Raw genomic sequence first — 22,542 nt, forward strand, 5'->3', positions numbered from 1 at the left:
TGTATTCCTATTAACGTTATGTAAAGTACATAAATTGTGTGGATTACATCATTTGTGGATGTGATCAATTACCAGTAACCATTTTATATAACTGAATGTGCAGGTGCAGCATCTAACTCAATATGTCGAAATGTCACACACATACATGCCCGTGGGATTCCCACGGGTGACCCCGCTGGTAAAAAATATTTACTCAGAAGTATCGAAACGTAAGGCTGTGGTAAAATAAACGATTTGACTCTAAAAAGGTTAATTTTTTTGAATACGTCTTATGTTCTCATGTGAAATGATGCAAGCTTGGGAAACGTGGTCGGTCGGATGTGGAAAGTAATGGTAGCCATACAGGAACGTACGTAATTTTAAAATTGGCTAAAAGAAGAAGAAAGAATGGTAAATCAACAAATGGATATAAAACTTGTCAAGGTCCATAACGTGGGTGATGTATTGTCCAAATTTTGAACATGAAGTCAATTGGCAAGCATGTAAACTATTTGCTCACAAAAACCCGACCCAGTATTATATAATACAGGGTGTCCACTAAGTCGCACATCATAGGAAATTATTTAATTTATCTAATGTATATTTATTTTTAATGTATTTTTTTCAGATTTTATAACTTTATTCTTTATAGTTTCATTAACTTTATTCTGAATAAAAAGTTTTGAGATTGGTGGGACACATTTCGAACAACTGATGTAGCCAACCTTACAAATAAATGTTTTGCCTATGATGCGCGACTTTGTGGACACCCTGTTGTTACGGATTCGTCACTCCCGTTGTGGTTTTCATCCACTGTAAACATTTTTGATTCCAAGTACTATTATTGGTGTCCCGCTCTAGGCTAACCCCCGCTCTAGCAGGGAAAATGGCCTTAAAATGCATGTTGTTTGTTGTTGTACTATTATTGTTGTCGTTTGGGGGAAATAGAGATTACTATTTTCAAAAGGTAAAAAAGTTAATGTTTTAAATGAAACCGGAACCGGACGAGGAAGAGGAGGAAGAGAAGGTGGAGCGAGTGAGTCGGACAAGAAGCCGAGCTGCTTCGAAGTCTGGAGCGAACGATTGGCGAACGAGGGTCACGAGTGAACTTTGGGTTTCCTGGAAAAGGGATTCCTGCGACAGTTGTCATCGATGTGACAGATAAACCTGCGTGACAGGTTTTGTGGTTGATTCCGGAGAGAATCATCAGAGTGCCGTTACGCCACGAGAACGGGCCGTCGGCCATTTTTACCTCGCGCAGGACTTGCGCTTCGCTCAAGGTTTTTCATCTCGCTTCAACCATTTTTACCGCATTCAGACGTTAATCTGGTGTGTGTGCGCAACGTGGCTTTTGAGTGGGATATCTGCGGTTCGCCAAGTGGGAGCCGTGGAACGTCCACACCCGAGGGGGTGATTTCTCAGTCGCCTTGAGGGCGCCTTTGCGCAGCTTTGGCACCGGGACTGTGACTGTCATCCGAACGGGATTCTGATCTCGATTGGACATCGTTCTGATGATCACTGGAGCGGATCGACTTTGGCTTGATGCCGGAATAGAGACATTGGGGAATGTTCTTATTTTCGCTCACTTGGAGCACAGTGAGTTATATTGTACGAACCTGATGGTACCATCATAGGAAATATATATTGGTTGTACAATTGATTACTATTGTTGTTGGACTGTTATTCTTGTGTGATCTTAATACAATACTTGTTTGTTGGTAACAATTGGTGTGGTTTCACCATTGATCTTTGACATACAGAATAACACATCTTTCTGCCGTGACTCCTCTCGGGGCTCGGAGGTACACCGTGACCGGGGTTTGGGGAGGAGCACGTAATAGAAATTGGGGGCTCGTCCGGGATATAATTCCCTAACATTCCCCAAATTCCCAAATTTGGAATTTTTCTAACATTCCCAAATTTTACAAAAGAAAATTTGAAATTTTTTGTGTGAAGGTTAACAGGTGTTAACTGATAGTCACAATGGTGTTTGACGCAGAAAAGTTGGCAGCGTCCCCTAATGAGGCACAGTTTCAGGCGTTAAAAAGATCGGAACTCTTGATATTGGCCAAATATTTTAACTTGGAGGTCCGAGTTAATATGAAGAAAGCAGAGATGCAGACAATGGTGGTAGAATCTCTGGTGGGACAAGGAACATGGAAAGAGGTAGCCTTTGATTGGTTACCCGAGGAAAAAGAAAATGTGGAGCTCCGGAAAATGGAGATGCAACTGCAGAGCCAGGAAAGTTTAAAAGCAGAGGAAAGGAGAGCTGAAAAAGAACTCGAGGAGAGAAGAGCAGAGGAAAGGAGAGCTGAAAAGGAACTCGAGGAAAGAAGAGCAGAACAGGAATGAGAACTCGAGGAGAGAAGAGCAGAGGAAAGGAGAGCTGAAGAAGAAAGAAGAGCAGAGGAAAGAGCAGAGGAAAGGAGAGCCGAAAGGGAGTTAAAGGAACGTGACATGGAGTATCATAAGGAACTTAAACTCAGGGAGCTGGAATTACTGGGAGAACGGAGAGAAGTAGTATCCATGCCGGCTAGTTCGACAACTAGTCAGAACACTTGGGATGTTGGTCGGCATGTGAGTCTGGTTCCACCCTTCAATGAAAAGGAGGTAGCCAAGTTTTTTTTACACTTTGAGAAAGTGGCTCAAATGCTAAAATGGCCTGTGGGGTCCTGGACTATGTTAGTGCAAAGTGTTCTGGTGGGTAAAGCTCAAGATATCTATTCGGCTTTACCGATTGACCAATGTGCAGATTATGAGATAGTGAAGAAAACCATTCTCAAAGCCTATGAATTGGTCCCTGAAGCTTACTTGCAAAAATTCAGGAATGCCAGGAAGAGGGAGAGTGAGACCCATGTGGAGTTTGCCAGAATGAAGGAAACCATGTTTGATCGGTGGTGTGACTCGAAGGGGATTGGGAAAGACTTCAACCTGTTGCGACAATTGATCTTGGTGGAGGAATTCAAACAGTGTGTCCACGCGGACATTAAAGTACATCTGGATGAAAAGAAAGTACCAGAGTTGTATAAGGCAGCAACCATGGCAGATGACTATGCCTTGACACACAGGATGGGGTTCCACAAGCTTAACGTCCCACCTAGAGTTAGCCAGGGGAGTTATGGTAAATCAGGGGCGGAGAACAAATATTCATGGAGGCGGCCTAGAGATGACTATGGGGAGAAATCTGATACCGCGACTTTTAGGGATCAGAAGACTACAGTTCCAAGACAGGCTTATCTTCCGGAGGGCCCGAGGCAGACCACGAGTTTTTCCTCCGGGCCTACTTGCGCTTTTTGCAAGAAACCTGGGCATTTGATGTCCCAATGTTACGCCCGACAAGGAAGAAACAAGGGGCGGAGTCAAACTCGTGCAACTCCGAATGCATTGGCAAATGCGAGAAATCGACCTTGGAGGACAGTGGCTTGTGAAGGTTCCCATGCCAAAGTTACGGCATCACAGAACGACCTTGTTCAAGAGGGTTACAAACCTTTTATTTCAGAGGGGTTTGTGTCACTGGATGGAGACTTAACTAACCAGAGACCTGTTAGGGTATTGAGGGACACAGGAGCACATCAATCTTTGATGCTTGAGGGCATTTTGCCATTGTCAGAGAAGACGGCAACTGGTGTTAGTGTTCTTTTACAGGGGGTTGGTGGCTATGTTAAAGCTCCACTTCATGTCATCCATTTGAAGTCTGATTTGGTGTCAGAACCGGTCACCGTAGGTTTACAAGCCACTCTTCCTGTAGAGGGAATGTCTTTTATTATCGGGAATGATTTGGCCGGTGGTCGAGTTTCTGGTAATCCGATGTTTGTTGAAAAGCCTAGTATGGAAAATAACACCGCACAGTTAGAGCAGGAGATTCCGGGTATCTTTCCATCCTGTGCCGCGACTCGTGCTATGGGTAGGAAACGCTCTGAAGAGAAGGAGAAGGTACTGACGTCACGCTTTGCACAGTCACTTCTTGTCGAGTACACTGAAACTAAGTGTCAGCACACACAAGTCATGGATGGAGGCAATGTTGGCAAGCTCTTTGTAGGTGGACTGAACTTTGACACAAGTAAAGATGTTCTGGACTCTATCTTTGGCAAATATGGACCACTCTTGGAAGTGCTGCTGATAAAAGACACAAAAGTCGAGAGGGTTTGGCTTTGTCACGTTTGAAAACACAAAGGACGCCAAAGAGGCAGAACAGGATTTGAATGGCAAGGATTTGGATGGTCGGACCATAACAGTAGAGAAGGCAGGCCATGTGTGTCGAGGGGGCTACAGAGGAGGAAAATGTGGAGGTAGTTTCAGGGGTGGGTCTGGCTCCCTGGGTGGGAGTAGTAGTTTTGGTGGTGGCCGCAGTTGTGATTACTACGGAGGCTCCCAGCAGCAGCAGCGCAGTTTTGGCAACTCTCGCCGGGATGACTATTACGGTGGTAGCCGAGATGGGGACCGCTACTCACGTGACTACAACACCCAACTCTACAACCGTGATTATGATTTTTATGATCAAGAGAAGAGTTGGAAGCACAGAGTGCTCAGGAGCAGCCGAGCCAAGATTCCCACATGGATTAACCCGTGAACTCCACGTTCCTATATGCGTCCATGCAGTGAATACTTCCAGGCCTCACCACCATGAAACTTGGCTCTCAGCTCGGCCTCCTTCAAAAAGTGCTATAGATTTGCTTTGCTTTGGATTTTTGATCACAACCCCTTAACCTTCATTCAAAAAAAGAAAAAGAAAAATCAGAGGTTGATGAGATGGAGTTTGGCTTTGCAGGAGTTCAACTTGGAATTTGAGCATGTAAAGGGCAGGGACAATGTCGTTGCTGATGCTTTCTCCAGAGTGAACTAACTTTGGAAATTTCTATAGGTTATTTGGAAGTTTTGTTGCTTTATTTTGGGGAATATTAATTATTGTTGCTCACGTGAATTGATAATTTGGGTGTGAGTTTTACTTTTGTTTGTTAAAAGAGTTTTTGCCTGCAAAGAAAGTTTTCACTATGTTCAAACTTTCTTTCTTGAGGGGGGGAAGTGTTACGGATTCGTCACTTCCGTTGTTGTGGTTTTCATCCACTGTAAACATTTTTGATACCATGTACCATTATTGTTGGCGTTTGGGGGAAATAGAGATTACTATTTTCAAAAGGTAAAAAAGTTAATGTTTTAAATGAAACCGGAACCGGACGACGACGAAGAGGGAGAAGAGGAAGAGGAGGAAGAGAAGGCGGAGCGAGTGAGTCAGACAAGAAGCCGAGCTGCTTCGAGGTCTGGAGCGAACAATTGGTGAACGAGGGTCACGAGTGAACTTTGGGTTTCCCGGGAAAGGGATTCCTGCGACAGAGTTGTCATCGCCGTGACAGATAAACCTGCGTGACAGGTTTTGTGGTTGATTCCGGAGAGAATCATCAGAGTGCCGTTACGCCACGAGAACGGGCCGTCGGCCATTTTTACCTCGCGCAGGACTTGCGCTTCGCTCAAGGTTTTTCATCTCGCTTCAACCATTTTCACCGCGTTCAGACGTTAATCTGGTGTGTGTGGGCAACGTGGCTTTTGAGTGGGAAATCTGTGGTTCGCCGAGTGGGAGCCGTGGAACGTCCACACCTGAGGGGGTGATTTCCCAGTCGCCTTGAGGGCGACTTTGCGCAGCTTTGGCAGCGGCACTGTGACTGTCATCCGAACGGGATTCTGGTCTCGATTGGACATCGTTCTGACGATCACTGGAGCGGATCGACTTTGGCTTGATGCCGGAATAGAGACATTGCGGAATGTTTTTCTTTTTGCTCACTTGGAGCACAGTGAGTTATATTGTACGAACCTGATGGTACCATCATAGGAAATGTATATTGGCTGTACAATTGATTACTATTGTTGTTGTATTGTTATTCTTGTGTGATCTTAATACAATACTTGTTTGTTGGTAACAATTGGTGTGGTTTCACCATTGATCTTTGACATACAGAATAACACATCTTTCTGCCGTGACTCCTCTCGGGGCTCGGAGGTACACCGTGACCGGGGTTTGGGGAGGAGCACGTAACACTGTAGATAATGGTGAAACTCCATAACAATCATGTCCTGATTGTGTATGTAAAGCAATATTTCCTCCAATCATTTGCTTAACATGTCATTTGGCATTTTTGGTGCCTGATCAAGGTAAAGCAAACAATACTTGTTTGTGTATGTCTGGTAGTATTATGATGGTACCATCCACTTAGACCTTCCTCCCAATGGTTTGTCATCTTCCCAAATACCACCCTTATACACCATCCCATTGAACCTTTATTTAAATTGAAGTACTGCAAAACTGGAGGTTATTGAAAGTATTATGACACACAATTTGTGTACTACAGTGGTCATGTATACACAATAATTAAATCCAAATAAAATAAAGATTGTAAAAGGCATATACAGTCATGTGAAAAAGTAAGTACACCCCATGTAAAGTTTTGACCTTTTCAACATATTTCAACATACAGCTATTTTTTTTTTTTTTTTTTTTTTTTTTTTATAGTGTTCTTTTACACTGATCCACCACCATGCTATTTCCACCACCATGCTATTTGATCTTCATTTCAACAATATTGATAGATGAAGGACTGAAGGTGATATAATATAACAAATATCATGAAACATTTACATTTTGTAGTCCATTGTATAATTGAAATAAACATAAATGCAAATTTTGCATGTGGAAAAAGTAAGTACACCCTTGGTTCTAATAGGTGGTATTGCCCTCTTTGGCAGAAACAACCTCAAGTAGGCATTTCTTATACCGGTAACTGTCTACCAGTCTCTGACATCGACTGGGAGAAATTTTTGCCCACTCCTCCATGCAGAATTCTTTCAGCTGAGTGATGTTTGAAGGGTTTCTTGCATGCACAGCTCGTTTCAAATCCCCCCACAACATCTCGATGGGATTTAGATCCGGGCTTTGACTTGGCCATTCCAGAACCCTCCATTTCTTTCTTTTGAGCCATTCCTTGGTGGATTTACTGGTATGTTTAGGGTCATTGTCATGTTGCAAGGTCCACCTTCGGTTGAGCTTCAATTTTCCGAGAGATGACCTCACATTATCCGCAAGCACCCTCTGGTACAATGAAGAATTCATAGTGGATTCTATGATGGTGAGCTGCCCAGGCCCTGATGCAGCAAAACTGCCCCAAACCATAATATTTCCACCACCATGCTTTACAGTTGGTATCAGGTTCTTGTGGTCAAATACTGTCTTTGGTTTTCGCCAAACATGTCTTCTGGTACTGTGGCCAAATAGCTCTACCTTTGACTCATCTGTCCAGAGCACATTGTTCCAGAAGTGCTGGTCTTTGCCTAGGTGTTCATTGGCAAACTCTAGTCTTGCCCTGATGTTCTTTCTGGACAGCAAAGGTTTCCTCATGGCACACCTCCCATGTAGATCAAATTTGTGCAGCCCCTTTCTAATGGTAGACTCGTGCACTTTGACATCAACAATGGAAAGAGCTACCTGTAGGTCCCGTGATGACATTCTGGGGTTCTTCGAGATTTCTTTCAGCATCTTGCGGTCTGCTTTCGGGCTGAACTTGCTGGGGCGGCCTGCCCTGAACAAGTTGGCAGTTGTTTGGAATCTTCTCCACTTGTAGATGATCTTCCGGACAGTCGAATAATTGATTTCAAATTGTTTGGAGATCTTTTTAAATCCCTTCCCAGACTCGTAGGCATCTATAACCTTCTTTCTGAAGGCCTCAGAGAGCTCTTTTGATCTAGGCATGGTGACGCCGCACACTTCAACAACAAAGAGCAAACCAAACTAAATGTCTGAGGTTTAAATAAGACAGGTTCCTCCAAGATCCTCTCTAACGATGCTCTAATCATTTGCACCTGAGCTGGTGCACCCAATTCTAATTTTAGATATTTGAAGTAGTGATAAATGTAAGGGTGTACTTACATTTTTCCACATGCGAAATTTGCATTTATGTTTATTTAAATTATACAATGGACTACAAAATGTAAATGTTTCATGATATTTGTTATATTATATCACCTTTATCTGTCAATATTGTTGAAATTAAGATCAAATAGCTGTATGTTGAAATATGTTGAAAAAGTCAAAACTTTACATGGGGTGTACTTACTTTTTCACGTGACTGTAAATAAATAATTTCTGGGTTTTACCGCCATTTTCTCCAGCGCCTATTACATCACCTTTGCATTACATTAGTTATTTGTGCCTGTCGTATGTGTCTTTTCTAACGTCCTTAAAAACACTAAGCTTCCTGCTTGGAATGATTTTCAATTTTGTTTGACTGCCAAACAGCCAGACAGTAAAAATCTTGTCTCACTCCCCTCTGCACATGTGCAATCGGGACAAATTCTGAGCCAATGGTTGATAAACCAACATACTTGTCTTATACATGTTCAGATTTGTGTTCAATATATAACATTCGATTTAAATACGTTGTTCCTCGATCATAAACTAACGATCATACAAATTTAAAAGACAGACAGACAGATGGACGGACATAAACCAATTGCTTGACCCCACCTTTCGCTTCGCGTGCGTGGGATAACTAGAATGGCACTCGGTAGAGCGCATACCACAGCCAACCTGAACCGTTTATGTTTTGTAGGATAGGATCTTAGTTCACATCCAACCTGTCCACCACGTTTCATCCAAATCCGTCCATAACTTTTTCAGATATCTGCTATGTATACTGTTTTTGTCCCTATCTCTCAATGGTGAAGAATCATTTTAAATATTCTCAAATCCACATCCTGATCTTCACCAAAATAGAACCAATTTATCCATGTCACACACCAACCTATCCACAACTTTTTGAGATATCCTGCTCACAGTTAAACAGACAGGGGTAAAACATAACCTCCATCCATCAATATAAAAATTTTTTTGCAAACACCAATTTGTGTTTCCACCTTACAAAATAATAACTTGTTTATGCTCCGAATGTGTGAATGAATGAATGATCGTTTTAAGGTCATTTTTCCCCACTAGAGCGGGACCCATGGCAATCATGGTTCCCTGTTTGAGGCAACGTTTTATGGCCGGATGCCCTTCCTGACGCCAACCCTTAGTCGCCTCCTACGATGCGCAGGGATACGGTGTACCTATTCTAAATCGGGGTACACACCGGGATCATTCATCCCAGCAAGCTGGTACTCAATTTGCCGACCTCGGAAGGATGACAGGCTGAGTCAACCCCCCTGGCATTAATTCAGCGGTCAGCTGGGATTCGAACTCAGGATTCTAGGATCCCAAGCCTGCACCCTAACCGCTAAGCCAACTAACCGCTCCATTACCTCTGCACATTCATGGAATTAATTAGGTGCTGTCATTTCCCATTATACCTTGTTTACTCAATAAAATATACGAAGGGTTATAGCTCCTGAAAAGAAACAGATCATAATCTATGAGATTAATTCACCGCTAAGGTGCACATACCAACTTGGCACATAACAAGCCACCTCTCTGGATATATATATATATATATATGTGTGTATGTGTGTATATATATATATATATATATATATATATATATATATATATATATATATATATATATATATATATATATTGTTACAGACGCGGTTGTGGATGTTGGTTTACCGAGTGGTTTGGTATGACCGCGTCTGCACAGTTTACCCGATTATGCTCGAACGTTGGCCGAGTCGCGCTATGCTAAATCAATTACGGAAAGGACACAACGGCTGGATTAAATGACACGACACCAGGGGTACAGTTCTCAAGACCTCCGGAGGAGGTTATAATAGTTCGGAACGTTAGATTACAAGGACAAGAGAGACAGCATAGGAAGATAGGCACTTAATCACGGTCTTATAGTAACCCCGACAGACGACAGATAAACGGGACAAGACTGACTCACACGGGGATTGATAGCAAGGAAGGGCAGGTAGTCGGTGGACAGCACAAGGTGCACTCTTGGCTCAGGGACAGGATCCACACGGTCCGAAAGATGCAGGGAGGTCTCTCAGTGCTCGGAGGTCGCGACTGGTTCTTCTTCAAGCTCGGGGCACATCTGACGTCACGTCCGGTCAGTCGCTGCGTATATCCGGCGGGGAGTGACACGCCCTCGGCTCGTTAGCTCCGCCCCAGATGGAATCGGCCCGTTGCTTCTCATTGGGTGCGGGAGGGTTACCGGGCTCCGCCCTTGACGAGGAGCTGCAGCCAGCCCCTTCGTGGTAACCCCGTAACCTGGAGGTAACCTGGAGCACGTGGGCCATGGCGGCTAACCGAGCCGGAGTGAGGACGCCCACTCCCCGCACCGCGGCCGCGCCGCCCCCGCTGTGGTTGTAGTTGTTGTTGTTCCATGAGATGATGGGAGGATGCGGAGATGAGGTTGTGGGGAGGTATTGGGAGGTCCTAAACTCACTACTGGTGCCATACAATCACATTCTGGTGCAACGAAGAGTCAGAATTAATGGAAACGAGTCCTTAACTGACATAGACTAAGAATAACTAGCAAGAGGTCCTATAGTTGTCTACGTGAGATGCGGTGAACCTGGGCACGACAGTTAATGGGGGAAAAAGGGGAAGGTCGGTTCTACAGAGTGTTGTTTACAGACAATGGGACTAGGGAATGGGGGATTGGGGATAGTTGGGGAGTATTGGGGAAATAGGGGAATATTTACAAGCGGATATGGAGGCCAAATCCCATATCCGCAACATTGCACCCTTCTCTACCCTCGGGGCGTCCCGACCCGATAAATTTTTACCTATTTTAGTGTGGCACTCAGATGTAGTTCCCTCTACTATTAACTCTACCCTGAGTGCGACAGTTTTACAGATATTCACAAATGAGTAAATATGTCCCCCTGCAACGTTGCACCCTTCTCCTCACAGAAACACACCCACAGGATAACCGAATCGCGGAAAGAATTCTCAAACTACACATACAGCGGTAGGGAGCATTATTTACAATTGACGCTACTTTATTTACAAGACTAACCCAGGACCTGTGATTGTTCTTTCTGGGGGGGAGAGAGTCTGCTCTGCATCAATGCACCATTAAAGCACCCAAAAACGCACCAAAGCACCCTCAAGCACCAATCGGTGCAGTCACCATTGTTCATGAAAATAAAAACAACAACCCCTAACCCTGCAGGTGTCTCTTGCTCTTCGGCTCCCACTGCTCTTTATTATTATTGTCTTCCAGTTGTTGTCTTTCTTTCATTTTCTTACTGGCGGCCTATTTGCAATAAAGTGTGCCCCATGTGGCTTTTTTATTTTCTTTATTTATGGCCCACAGGGCCGACTACGTGTGGTTCACCTGTGGGGCATCGGTGCCCTGTGGCCAAGGTCCGCCAGCAAGATTTCGGGCCCTCGTGGCCGGTTCCAGCAGAGGGGCCATGCCCCAACCCATGGGGTCCATCAGTGGTGCTCGGCCACAGGCATGTGGTCCATAATGTGGTGCATCGATGCAGACAGCTGGTTCTGAGAGTGCCGGGCGCACAATGGCCGACTCACGCACGCTCCCCTCGGCACCCAATGGCGCACAGGTCATGTGGGAGACAAAAGGGGAAAGACAATTGAGCGAGGGGTAAGGTCACAAGGGTACACATCAATAAGGCAATGCAAGGCGAAATGCGTACGGAGGGCGAAGTGAGAAAGCTCGTCCCTACCGTACGTCACCCCCCTGTCACCTACCCTACCCTTGCTCTTACCCCATATGTACAAAAATCTACACATTTACAAATTCGTCACTACTGTCACGTCTTCCCCATATTTCCCCTGTACCAAATTCGTCTCCACAATCCCTCTACTTCAAAATTTGCCATCACCAATTCATCATCAATCCTCATAAGGAGGGAGAGATGGAATTACAAAGCACAATGTCACACCCACGTCATGATGCGTCTCACAATCCAAAACATTTGCATCAAAAATAATTAAACATGGCATGGTGCGGAGTACCTGTCACCTCAGGTGAGTGGATGCAGATGGTGCGAGGAGATCCTTCATCCTAACTATCCTCTAAATGACTTTAACACACTTTACACTACCCGGGGTCTCTCCCTGCCAATCCATTGGCCAACTTACACTATGGGTTCTAAAAACCAATTCCCATTGACCAAACTGTGGTGCTTCTCAATTTGGGGTCTCACTCCCCCGATTCATCTCCCGGTGCCCTCGCACAATTTCTGGGCCGCGGCGTGTAGCTCTCCCAACAGGTCTACCCACCTGCACACCTCCACCACTGTAGTTGCCACCCGAGCTTACCTAGCTCCTCACCCTAACCTAACTAACTGGGGACAGCCCCCTGGCGCTCTCCCCACTCGGTGCCCTCTCTGGCACTGGGCTACCCGGGTCCGTCCTCCGGATCCTCGGGCCCCATCCACAACTCTACCGGCTCCCAGAGCCCACCTGCGGCCTCACCTGGCCGACATCCTCACAGTGGTGGAGTGCCCAACCAACTACACACACTAACAGGCTACACGCCCAGCCATTTCCACAACACTAATGCACCCATCCACAATACCATTCTGCAACCGCACCACAAATGCCAATATCCAACCACAATTTACCTATACCCTCTACCTAACACTTACACTACCCGCCCCGGGTACTCGTGAAAGGGGTCCACTCTTCCCCCATCCACACCTTCGCACCATGCACACCACTCCGTACCACTTACTCCAACTCTCTCCACACCACTCATTCTCTGCTCCATTTATTCCACACACCTGTACTTGCACACCTGTGCTCTCACACCTGGTGCCACCTGCACCCTTCTCTCCCCAAGCGCATTCGCGCTGATCCACAACACTCACTACTCATACACTGCTCCACACTGCTCCACACACCTGTCCAGCTCTCACACAGCATCATCTCATCTAACTACTCCCCTCTGAAACTTGCGCTTCCCAGTCGTCCCTTTAAACTATTGCGCTCCCTCGTCATTATCATCCATACTAATCTACCTGCGTCCCCACTACAGGTATCAGTCACTAACTAACCTTAACGTTACCTAATGTCATCTTCTAGGGCCCTATCAATATCCTAACCCACCCGGGCTAGTTTTCACTGCCATACACCCCATAATCTATAGCGCATTTGCCCCACGTTTGTGAGGGATGACAGAGTTGCCATCCCACCACATCGGGCATCTCCCACTACCAATTTTGCACATCAAATTTCAAACAAATCAAAAATTTGCCAATCACTACTCATCATCTGCCAATCATTACTGTCAATCCTTTGCCAATCATCAAATTTTGTTTTTCTCTAATTTTGGGGCCAAAACACTATCCTCATCACCCGTCTACTTATTAGATCCTCTCGGTGCGCCGTGACATCATTAAACTCGGTTCGTAAAGCCGAGCAATGAATTCGGGTGGTTTGGTCGCCTGCAGGTTGAATCCGTCCGGCTTTCGGTTCAAGGGAGGTGGTTTGGTTGGACCGAGGCTCCACGCACCATCTCGGCGCGGCACCTTGCGGTCCCGGGCCCGATGGCTCAATCTCCCCCGGTCGGAACCCCGTCCCCACGAGGGGGCACCGTTCCGCTTCCTCCCACTCGCCCTCGAACCGGACCGGTCGCCTCGCCCGCCAAGGCCCGGACTCGACCGTGCGGGGCGGGGCCCAGCCCGAATCGGCAACGACGCTTCGAAGAGAAGCGACGCAGCATCGACCCGCGCCGGGCCTCGCACCCCTCGCACCGAGCGCTCGCATCGGCTATCCGTCGCCCTAACCGCTAACCTGGTTACCGTCGGTGCTTTACTTGCATGCTCACAAGCATACGCTACCCCTTTCACCCTTACAAAACCTGGTGTTCCAACGCCGTCCATACATTCCACCAACGCTCTCTCTGTTACACACCACACCTCTCGCGCACACTTCGGTCCACACCTCTCCTCCGTTACGTCCTCCGTAACACTCACCACTCACACCTCTTCTGATCTCCTCTCCCATCACTTGCATCTCCTGCCCAGATGCCACCCTCATCTGCTCCATTTCCTCCCTGTGAGCATCCAGTTTGGTTTCTACCCCCATTCTGACCCCCTCTATCCGCTGCTCCATTTGTTTAACTTCCCTTTCCGCTTGGTCCCTCATGTCCCTCAATTTGCCTTCCATACTGTTTTCTAACCCCATTAACCCATTTCTCACCTCTTTTATCCCGTTGTCTAACCCCTCAAAATTATTGTCTAACTTCCCAAATTTCTTGTCTAACTCCTCAAAATTATTGTCTAACTTCCCAAATTTCTTGTCTAACCCCTCACCGGTACCCCTCGCTTCGTCCCTCATTACCCCCATTTCGTTTCCCATTACCCCTATTTTGCCCTCCAATCGCTCACCCTGAGCTTCTATACTGTTTTTCAAACCTCCAATTTGGTCTCCCATTTGTTCCATAAAGGCCCTCATTTGCAGGAGGAAAAGGTTCGAATCCACCAGGGGCGCTACCACGGTCGCGGGCGCGGTCGCCGTGGCCATGTGCGAGGCGCCATTTTGTGCGTCTGCTACCCTCGCTGCTTCGCTCTCCCCATGTCCCTCAATTTGGTCCTGGATCGACCCTGCCTCACTCCCTACTACCGGAACCCAGCCGTCTTGGTCTGCCATAGCGCGACTTTCAAAATTCGGGTTTTTATTTTTTTTTGTAAAACACAATCAAATTTCGCCGTTATAATTTCGAGCGCGGGAAACGCGCTCCGGATCGAATTCCACTTCCCGACACCAAAATGTTACCCTAATGGTACAATTGGTGTTCCAAAATTTGGGCCTAACTGAATTTAGTCCCAGGTCCGAATCCAACTCCTCGACACCAAATGTTACAGACGCGGTTGTGGATGTTGGTTTACCGAGCGGTTTGGTATGACCGCGTCTGCACAGTTTACCCGATTATGCTCGAACGTTGGCCGAGTCGCGCTATGCTAAATCAATTACGGAAAGGACACAACGGCTGGATTAAATGACACGACACCAGGGGTACAGTTCTCAAGACCTCCGGAGGAGGTTATAATAGTTCGGAACGTTAGATTACAAGGACAAGAGAGACAGCATAGGAAGATAGGCACTTAATCACGGTCTTATAGTAACCCTGACAGACGACAGATAAATGGGACAAGACTGACTCACACGGGGATTGATGGCAAGGAAGGGCAGGTAGTCGGTGGACAGCACAAGGTGCACTCTTGGCTCAGGGACAGGATCCACACGGTCCGAAAGATGCAGGGAGGTCTCTCAGCGCTCGGAGGTCGCGACTGGTTCTTCTTCAAGCTCGGGGCGCATCTGACGTCACGTCCGGTCAGTCGCTGCGTATATCCGGCGGGGAGTGACACGCCCTCGGCTCGTTAGCTCCGCCCCAGATGGAATCGGCCCGTTGCTTCTCATTGGGTGCGGGGGGGTTACCGGGCTCCGCCCTTGACGAGGAGCTGACAGCCAGCCCCTTCGTGGTAACCCCGTAACCTGGAGGTAACCTGGAGCACGTGGGCCATGGCGGCTAACCGAGCCGGAGTGAGGACGCCCACTCCCCGCACCGCGGCCGCGCCGCCCCCGCTGTGGTTGTAGTTGTTGTTGTTCCATGAGATGATGGGAGGATGCGGAGATGAGGTTGTGGGGAGGTATTGGGAGGTCCTAAACTCACTACTGGTGCCATACAATCACATTCTGGTGCAACGAAGAGTCAGAATTAATGGAAACGAGTCCTTAACTGACATAGACTAAGAATAACTAGCAAGAGGTCCTATAGTTGTCTACGTGAGATGCGGTGAACCTGGGCACGACAGTTAATGGGGGAAAAAGGGGAAGGTCGGTTCTACAGAGTGTTGTTTACAGACAATGGGACTAGGGAATGGGGGATTGGGGATAGTTGGGGAGTATTGGGGAAATAGGGGAATATTTACAAGCGGATATGGAGGCCAAATCCCATATCCGCAACAATATATATATATATATATATATATATATATATATATATATATATATATATATATATATATATATATACATACTAGCTGAGGTACCCGGCTTTGCCCGGGTTGAATAAGAATGAGACAAATATATGATGAAAAGAACATGTATATTTTAGAGCAATATCACAGTACATTTCCTACATGAAATTTCCTACATTTCCTACAACGGGCTAACCCCTGCTCTTGCAGGGAAAATGGCCTTTAAAATGCCTGCTGTTGTTGTTGTATTTCCTACATGACGTTTTTTCAATTTTCAATTTCTCAAAACCTCTGGGTATACAACATTTCTGGTTTTCTTACTTGGTGCCAAGACATAAAGATTGCTTGGTTTTCCAACCCTCTAGCAGCCCATGTACAGCTGGCCATGGGCAAACACTTGTTCTGTGAAGTTCAGGCCTACAACCTTCATTGATTGCCCCTGCGCCTTGTTGATGGACATAGCAAAACATAGACTGATGGGGAACCGAATCCTCTTGAAGGAGAATGGAAGGTCAGGTGGAATAAGTGGTATCCTTGGAATGAATACTTTCTCTCCTCTGTATTTACCTGAGAGGACGATTGCCTCTAGGACATGCGGCATCATTTGCTGGATTGTCAATCGTGTTCCATTACACAGCTTTGGTGGATCAAGATTCCTTAGAAGCATGATTGGTGCTCCCACCTTGAGAATCAACCTGTGTGTTGGGAGTCCTTGAGGCTGACGACTGTTGAGAAACTCAGTTGGGAAGTTTACTGCCTGATCTTCATCTGTCACTTTGTCAAGAGAATCATAATTTCTTTCATGACCGGGCAGCGAACGTCATTATGTGCGACTTTACGTCACTCCTACGGACGTGAAAAAATTTTTTTTCCTTAAAAATATATTTAAAATAAATAAAATAGTACATAAATTAACAATAAAAGAAGCTAAAAAACAATTTAAATGTGTACGTATGCGCAACTGCTGGTTCTCATTCAAAACAGAGGTGACATACAGTATTCCTTTACTGTGTCTGTGTTAGCCATGGGTCCGAAGAAGGATAATGCTAGTTTCCAAGCGTAATGTGGTTACGATGGAAGATAAGTTAAATCTGATTAAAAGGTATGAAAAAGGTGGAAAAGTGTCGGTGATAGCGCATAGACCTTATCGCGAATCGGAACCGCAATGCATCATGGGATCGTAAAGGGGCAATAGCGCCGCCACAAACTACACCATGGAAGAGCTGAACACATTTGTAGAGCAGAATGTCCCAAGAATAGTTGAGGACCAACAGCAAGCCTTTAATTCTATCCTGAAGAGTGTTTATGATGATGCTGGCAAGATATTCTTCCTCGATGCTCCTGGCGGGAGAGGAAAAACATTCCTCATTAATATCCTGGCCAAGGTTCGTCAAAAGTCAGAAATTGCTCTGGCTGTGGCCTCAAGTGGAATTGCAGCTGGCCCGGTTTTTTTAACCATTGATATTAAAATAAAAAGTAGCCTATAACCACCGGGATTTTATGCTGATTCCGAATCTGCGTCTAAAACTTTTCTCCGATGTGTAGTTCTTGCGTTATAAGCGGACATCCAGACAGACACACACACACACAGACACTCCTCCTTTATTTATATAGAGATATATATATATATATATATTTTTTTTTTTTGAGCCAATCTAGGATGAGGATGGTGCATCTGGGTGTCACAAGTAAGACGGTGTGATATGCCACAATCAATACACTTTAATTTGATATACTAGCAACGGTACCCGCCCTATGGGCGGGGCTTCAATTGGGAGGCCCAAATGAAAAGGTAAAATATCAGAAATTGAAGGCTTTTTTTATTTTAAACGATTCATATAAACATCCGTTAAATCATATCACACACAAATCATCAAAATTTAAACAGTATCTTACTATAATTCACCAAATGTCCCACAGTGATCGATACACTATGATCGTGATGATCGTGATCGTGAATCGTGATCGATAATCGTGTTCACAATCGCTATGTCGTATGTACTCCCAATACGTGTTTCCTTCAGTTGAAATGGATTAGAATTCTCTCAAGCAGGGATTCAACCCGTGTACTTATAAAAAGTCTTTGTCCGAGGTCACCGAGTTCGATCAGTGCAGCCGTGCAGCGATCGGTGCAGCCGTTTGCGCGGCACCCGGGAAAATAACATCGTCACAATGAAAACATCGTCACAATGAACGTTATGCGAACGCGAATGTTATGCGTGAGTCCAAACCTGAGAATGCTGGAGACTAAAGCTGAAATTGGCAAAACTAAATAGCCTATTTTACTCCTGGAGATCCCAGGATTACCCACCCAAAATATCGTTTCGATCGGTTCAGCAGTTTTTACGGTACCTTCGAACAGACAGACAGACAGACAGACGGACATTTGGTGAATTATAGTAAGATGCTGCTGAGCCAATTTACTTGATCGTTGACATTAAGATTCTGCAGCCTTTCAAAACTGTTTTCCAAGCTCTGCACTAACTGTGCTTGACCTTACTTAGTTATTATTATTTTTATATTAATTTCAGGCTCGTAGTGGAGCTTGTACCTGAATCACATGGCGGACAAAGACATTCTTTAACGTGATTTTTTTTTGTACTTCGCACATGCTAAGAAAATGACAACTGAAAAACATCACAATGTCGGCCATGGGATAATACACTAATTTATTCCGCACTCACAACTTGTCCCACCAGTTGTACCATGAGGGTTCATGTCGAGGTGTTTCGAGCATATTGGGCTCCTGGACTAACCACCCATACATGTGACTTCTTTCATCTCTGTCTTTCATCTATTCCCCTCCACAGGTGTGCTTTGCAGAACCCTCGTCCTCCACCTGAACCCCCATCTTCTCCCCGATGTTTCCCCCTCTCATTCACCCGACGTAGGAAACAGGAAACTTACTTGGCCAAACACAATGCGGGTGAGTTCTAGGGTTTGCTTCAATTGTTTTCGGCAAATGCATTTCAACTCGTAATAGGCTTCATTTGAAATGCTTTGTACAGTGCAATAAAGATTGACTGATATGTTATATTGCTGTAGCAAACTGGTAACGAACGGATTGCGGGTTACATTTAGTATATGGTCCTCTAGTGTACTTCATCCATTTATATGTAGTGAGTACAAAGTGGTTCATAAAGAGCAAGACAATGTTTACCTCCACCACCGATGGTGGATGGAGGTTATGTTTTCACCCCTGTCTTTTTGTCTATGAGCAGGATATCTCAAAAAGTTATGGATGGATTCGGACGAAATTTGGTGCACAGGTTGGGTGTGTGAAAAGGACGAGTTGATTATATTTTGGTGAAAATTCAGTTCCTATAATATTTAAGTGATTCTTCACCATTGAGAGAGGGGTACGGGCAAAATCGATATTTAGCATGATATCTCAATTATGGACGGATTTGGACAAAACTTAGTGGAGAGGTTGGGTGAGTGACGAGGACAAAATGATTAGATTTTGGTGTAGATCTGAATGCGGATTCGGATATGAGAATTTTAAAGAATTTTCTAAGTGATTTTTCACCATTGAGAGATGGGGCCAAAAATGATATGTACATGATATTTCAAAACGTTGTGGACTGGTTATGACAAAACTAAGTGGATGATCTGGGCAGGTGACCAGAACAAGCTGATTAAATCTTGGTTAAGGTACGGATGTAGATCCGGCCTATCTGTGGGATTCAAAATGTAAACTGTTCAGCCTGGTTATAAGTATGCGCTCTACTGAGTGCCGTTTTTGGTTCACGAGTTATCAAACAGTGACCACTATATTCGTCATGGGTGTTTGTCTGTGTGTCTGTCTGTCTGCAGCATAACCACCCGATGATATCATCCGATCTTGATGAAACTTGGGTGGGAGGTTGATATCATGATCTAGTTGTGTCCTGCCTAGAGTGGGCGTATTGCGCCCATTGTGGGTGGAGTCACGCCCGAAAAAGATGGTTTTGGGGGGTGGGGAGGTAATCGAGTTCAAGCTACATCTTCTCCGAGGGGTTTGCTGGAATCTGACGGGGGTTTCGGTATTTGGTTAGGCCAATGTCATGTGTCTAGCCCCACAGAGCTCGATTTTTCATTTTCACCCCAAGGTCAAGGTCACAAGGTCACGAAATGTAGAAAAGTCGATTTTTGATGGTTTTATTACATTGTTCGCTTCCTGATAGGGTGAAATGTCGTACATGATCATATATTATCACATACATCATGAAATACAAGTTTTCCAACAAATTTCAGAATCTTCGACCTTTGACCTTTGAAGGTCACAAAGGTCAAATTTTCAAAGTTGTCAGAATCGAACCGAATTTTCGGTATTGTGTATCTAACTAACCTCTTAACTGATTATACATTCCTATTTATATATTTTCAATGTCGGTTTTGACCTTTGTCATTGAATACCGCTCGCTCGTGAACCATCGTCATCTCCTGACTTGTATTTGTTATTGTTATTGCGGTTTAATTTGATTGTTTTGTTTTTAAATCACTCTACAGTTGTTTGCAAAATATGATTTATATGTGTAGTTACCTTCTGGGAGATTGTAATACTGGCCGATCTTGTGTACACTGTGCATATAGGTACAAATGTGGAGTTGGACATGACAAACCACTGATGAGAAATTTAATCGAGGCCATTTTCAGGACGCTCTTGATAGAGTTTATGCAACGCAGAAATAAAAATAAATTAAATGCAGTATGGCATAATCAAATATCCAAATTTCATCACCACATTTTATATTCCATGAAGCTTCCCGTCCACTGAGGCAATTCATCCATGCGAATCCCAGGTGATTATTTATGGATGGATAACACATTCACGTGACATTCACCATCAAATTGAACATGCACCCGCTCAAGCCACAGGCATTTCGCAGGCGTATTTCAAATGTACTGACATCACGTACTTTCTTGGAAATTCAGGTCTTGAAAATTTATTTTTGAAATCCATAGGAAAAACCCATCCAACTCGACCAGACTTGAATGCGCGTCCGTTGTGTGTCAACCCTTATTGCGCAATACGTGAATGTTATGAGATCTGGCTTCAGTGAAATTGTGGGTGAGTATCACTGATTATGTGGTGACATTTTGGTGATTGAAGTTATTCGCCAGCAAATCTCTTGCGACAAGTTCACGATTGTGAGGAGACTCCCCAGCAACGCTGAAGTGATTTGCCTGGGAATTGCATCCATGGCTGAACTGCCTCAGTATATGACCAGATAATGAATCTTCATAAATCTATTACAGCACCTACCTACAGAACGTTCATTTTCCTTTTTCTGTAGAATTTGGAATTGCAATTCATTTATCTATGCTAGGTATTTGTATGTGGGTTGCTCTGTATGTTGAGGCCTGGAACGTTGCATCACTATCACAAATATCAGCTAAAAAATATAACATTGAAGTGTTTTTTAAATCTGATTTAATCTGATGCAACATTTTATAAGATTAACTGATATTTTATAAGATGCATCAATGTAATTTAAATATTATATATAAGTTTCAATGTAGATTCCAACGCAGTTGCAGTCCATGAACAATACAGAACCACCCAATGCATAAAGCAGTGTCAGCTGCTACACTGCTAACTGCAAGATCAGTCAGCCTACAAAGGCTAGTTTAGAGGCATTTTATTGGCAAATCTGCAGCCTACCCTTTGGAGAAGGGAACAAATTCTACAGACGCATTTCTGGATCCTTGACCATCATCTCTGTTGAGATATGCCCTTTTTATAGAAAAAGGTGAAGAAAATTAGAACAAAGCAAAGCTCATGTACTCTGGCTACAAGACTAAAGTACACCGTAAATAAAGCTTGACAAAGTAGTACACGAGCAACAAAGCTTGTCAAAGTAGTACATGATAAACAAAGCTTGTGAAAGTAGTACACGATCAACAAAGCTTGTCAAAGTAGTACACAATCAACAAAGCTTGTGAAAGTAGTGCACGATCAACAAAGCTTTTCAAAGTAGTACATGACAAACAAAACTTGTCAAAGTAGTACACAATCAACAAAGCTTGTGAAAGTAGTACACGATCAACAAAGCTTGTCAAAGTAGTACACAATCAACAAAGCTTGTCAAAGTAGTACACGATCAACAAAGCTTGTGAAAGTAGTACACGATCAACAAAGCTTGTCAAAGTAGTACATGATAAACAAAGCTTGTGAAAGTAGTACACGATCAACAAAGCTTGTCAAAGTAGTACACAATCAACAAAGCTTGTGAAAGTAGTGCACGATCAACAAAGCTTTTCAAAGTAGTACATGATAAACAAAACTTGTCAAAGTAGTACACGATCAACAAAGCTTGTGAAAGTAGTACACGATCAACAAAGCTTGTCAAAGTAGTACATGATAAACAAAGCTTGTGAAAGTAGTACACGATCAACAAAGCTTGTCAAAGTAGTACATGATAAACAAAGCTTGTGAAAGTAGTACACGATCAACAAAGCTTGTCAAAGTAGTACACGATCAACAAAGCTTGTCAAAGTAGTACATGATAAACAAAGCTTGTGAAAGTAGTACACGATCAACAAAGCTTGTCAAAGTAGTACATGATAAACAAAGCTTGTGAAAGTAGTACACGATCAACAAAGCTTGTCAAAGTAGTACACAATCAACAAAGCTTGTCAAAGTAGTACACGATAAACAAAGCTTGTCAAAGTAGTACACGATCAACAAAGCTT

At 44.5% G+C, this 22,542-nt stretch overlaps 1 protein-coding gene across 1 annotated transcript in view; it reads left to right on the forward strand.

The window, feature by feature from the left end:
- The window catches only part of LOC137430116 (55 kDa erythrocyte membrane protein), a 138,924-nt gene that overhangs the window by 36,889 nt on the left and 79,493 nt on the right, over positions 1 to 22,542 (forward strand). The window contains exon 4 of the mRNA XM_068120683.2: positions 18,675 to 18,790. Within this exon, the coding sequence (XP_067976784.2) occupies positions 18,675 to 18,790 (116 nt within the window). The remainder of the gene's footprint in view (positions 1 to 18,674; positions 18,791 to 22,542) is intronic.

Source organism: Myxine glutinosa, chromosome 6 (genome assembly GCF_964187855.1).
Source record: "Myxine glutinosa chromosome 6, kmMyxGlut1.1, whole genome shotgun sequence".
In the NCBI taxonomy this organism is placed as follows: Eukaryota; Metazoa; Chordata; class Myxini; order Myxiniformes; family Myxinidae; genus Myxine; species Myxine glutinosa.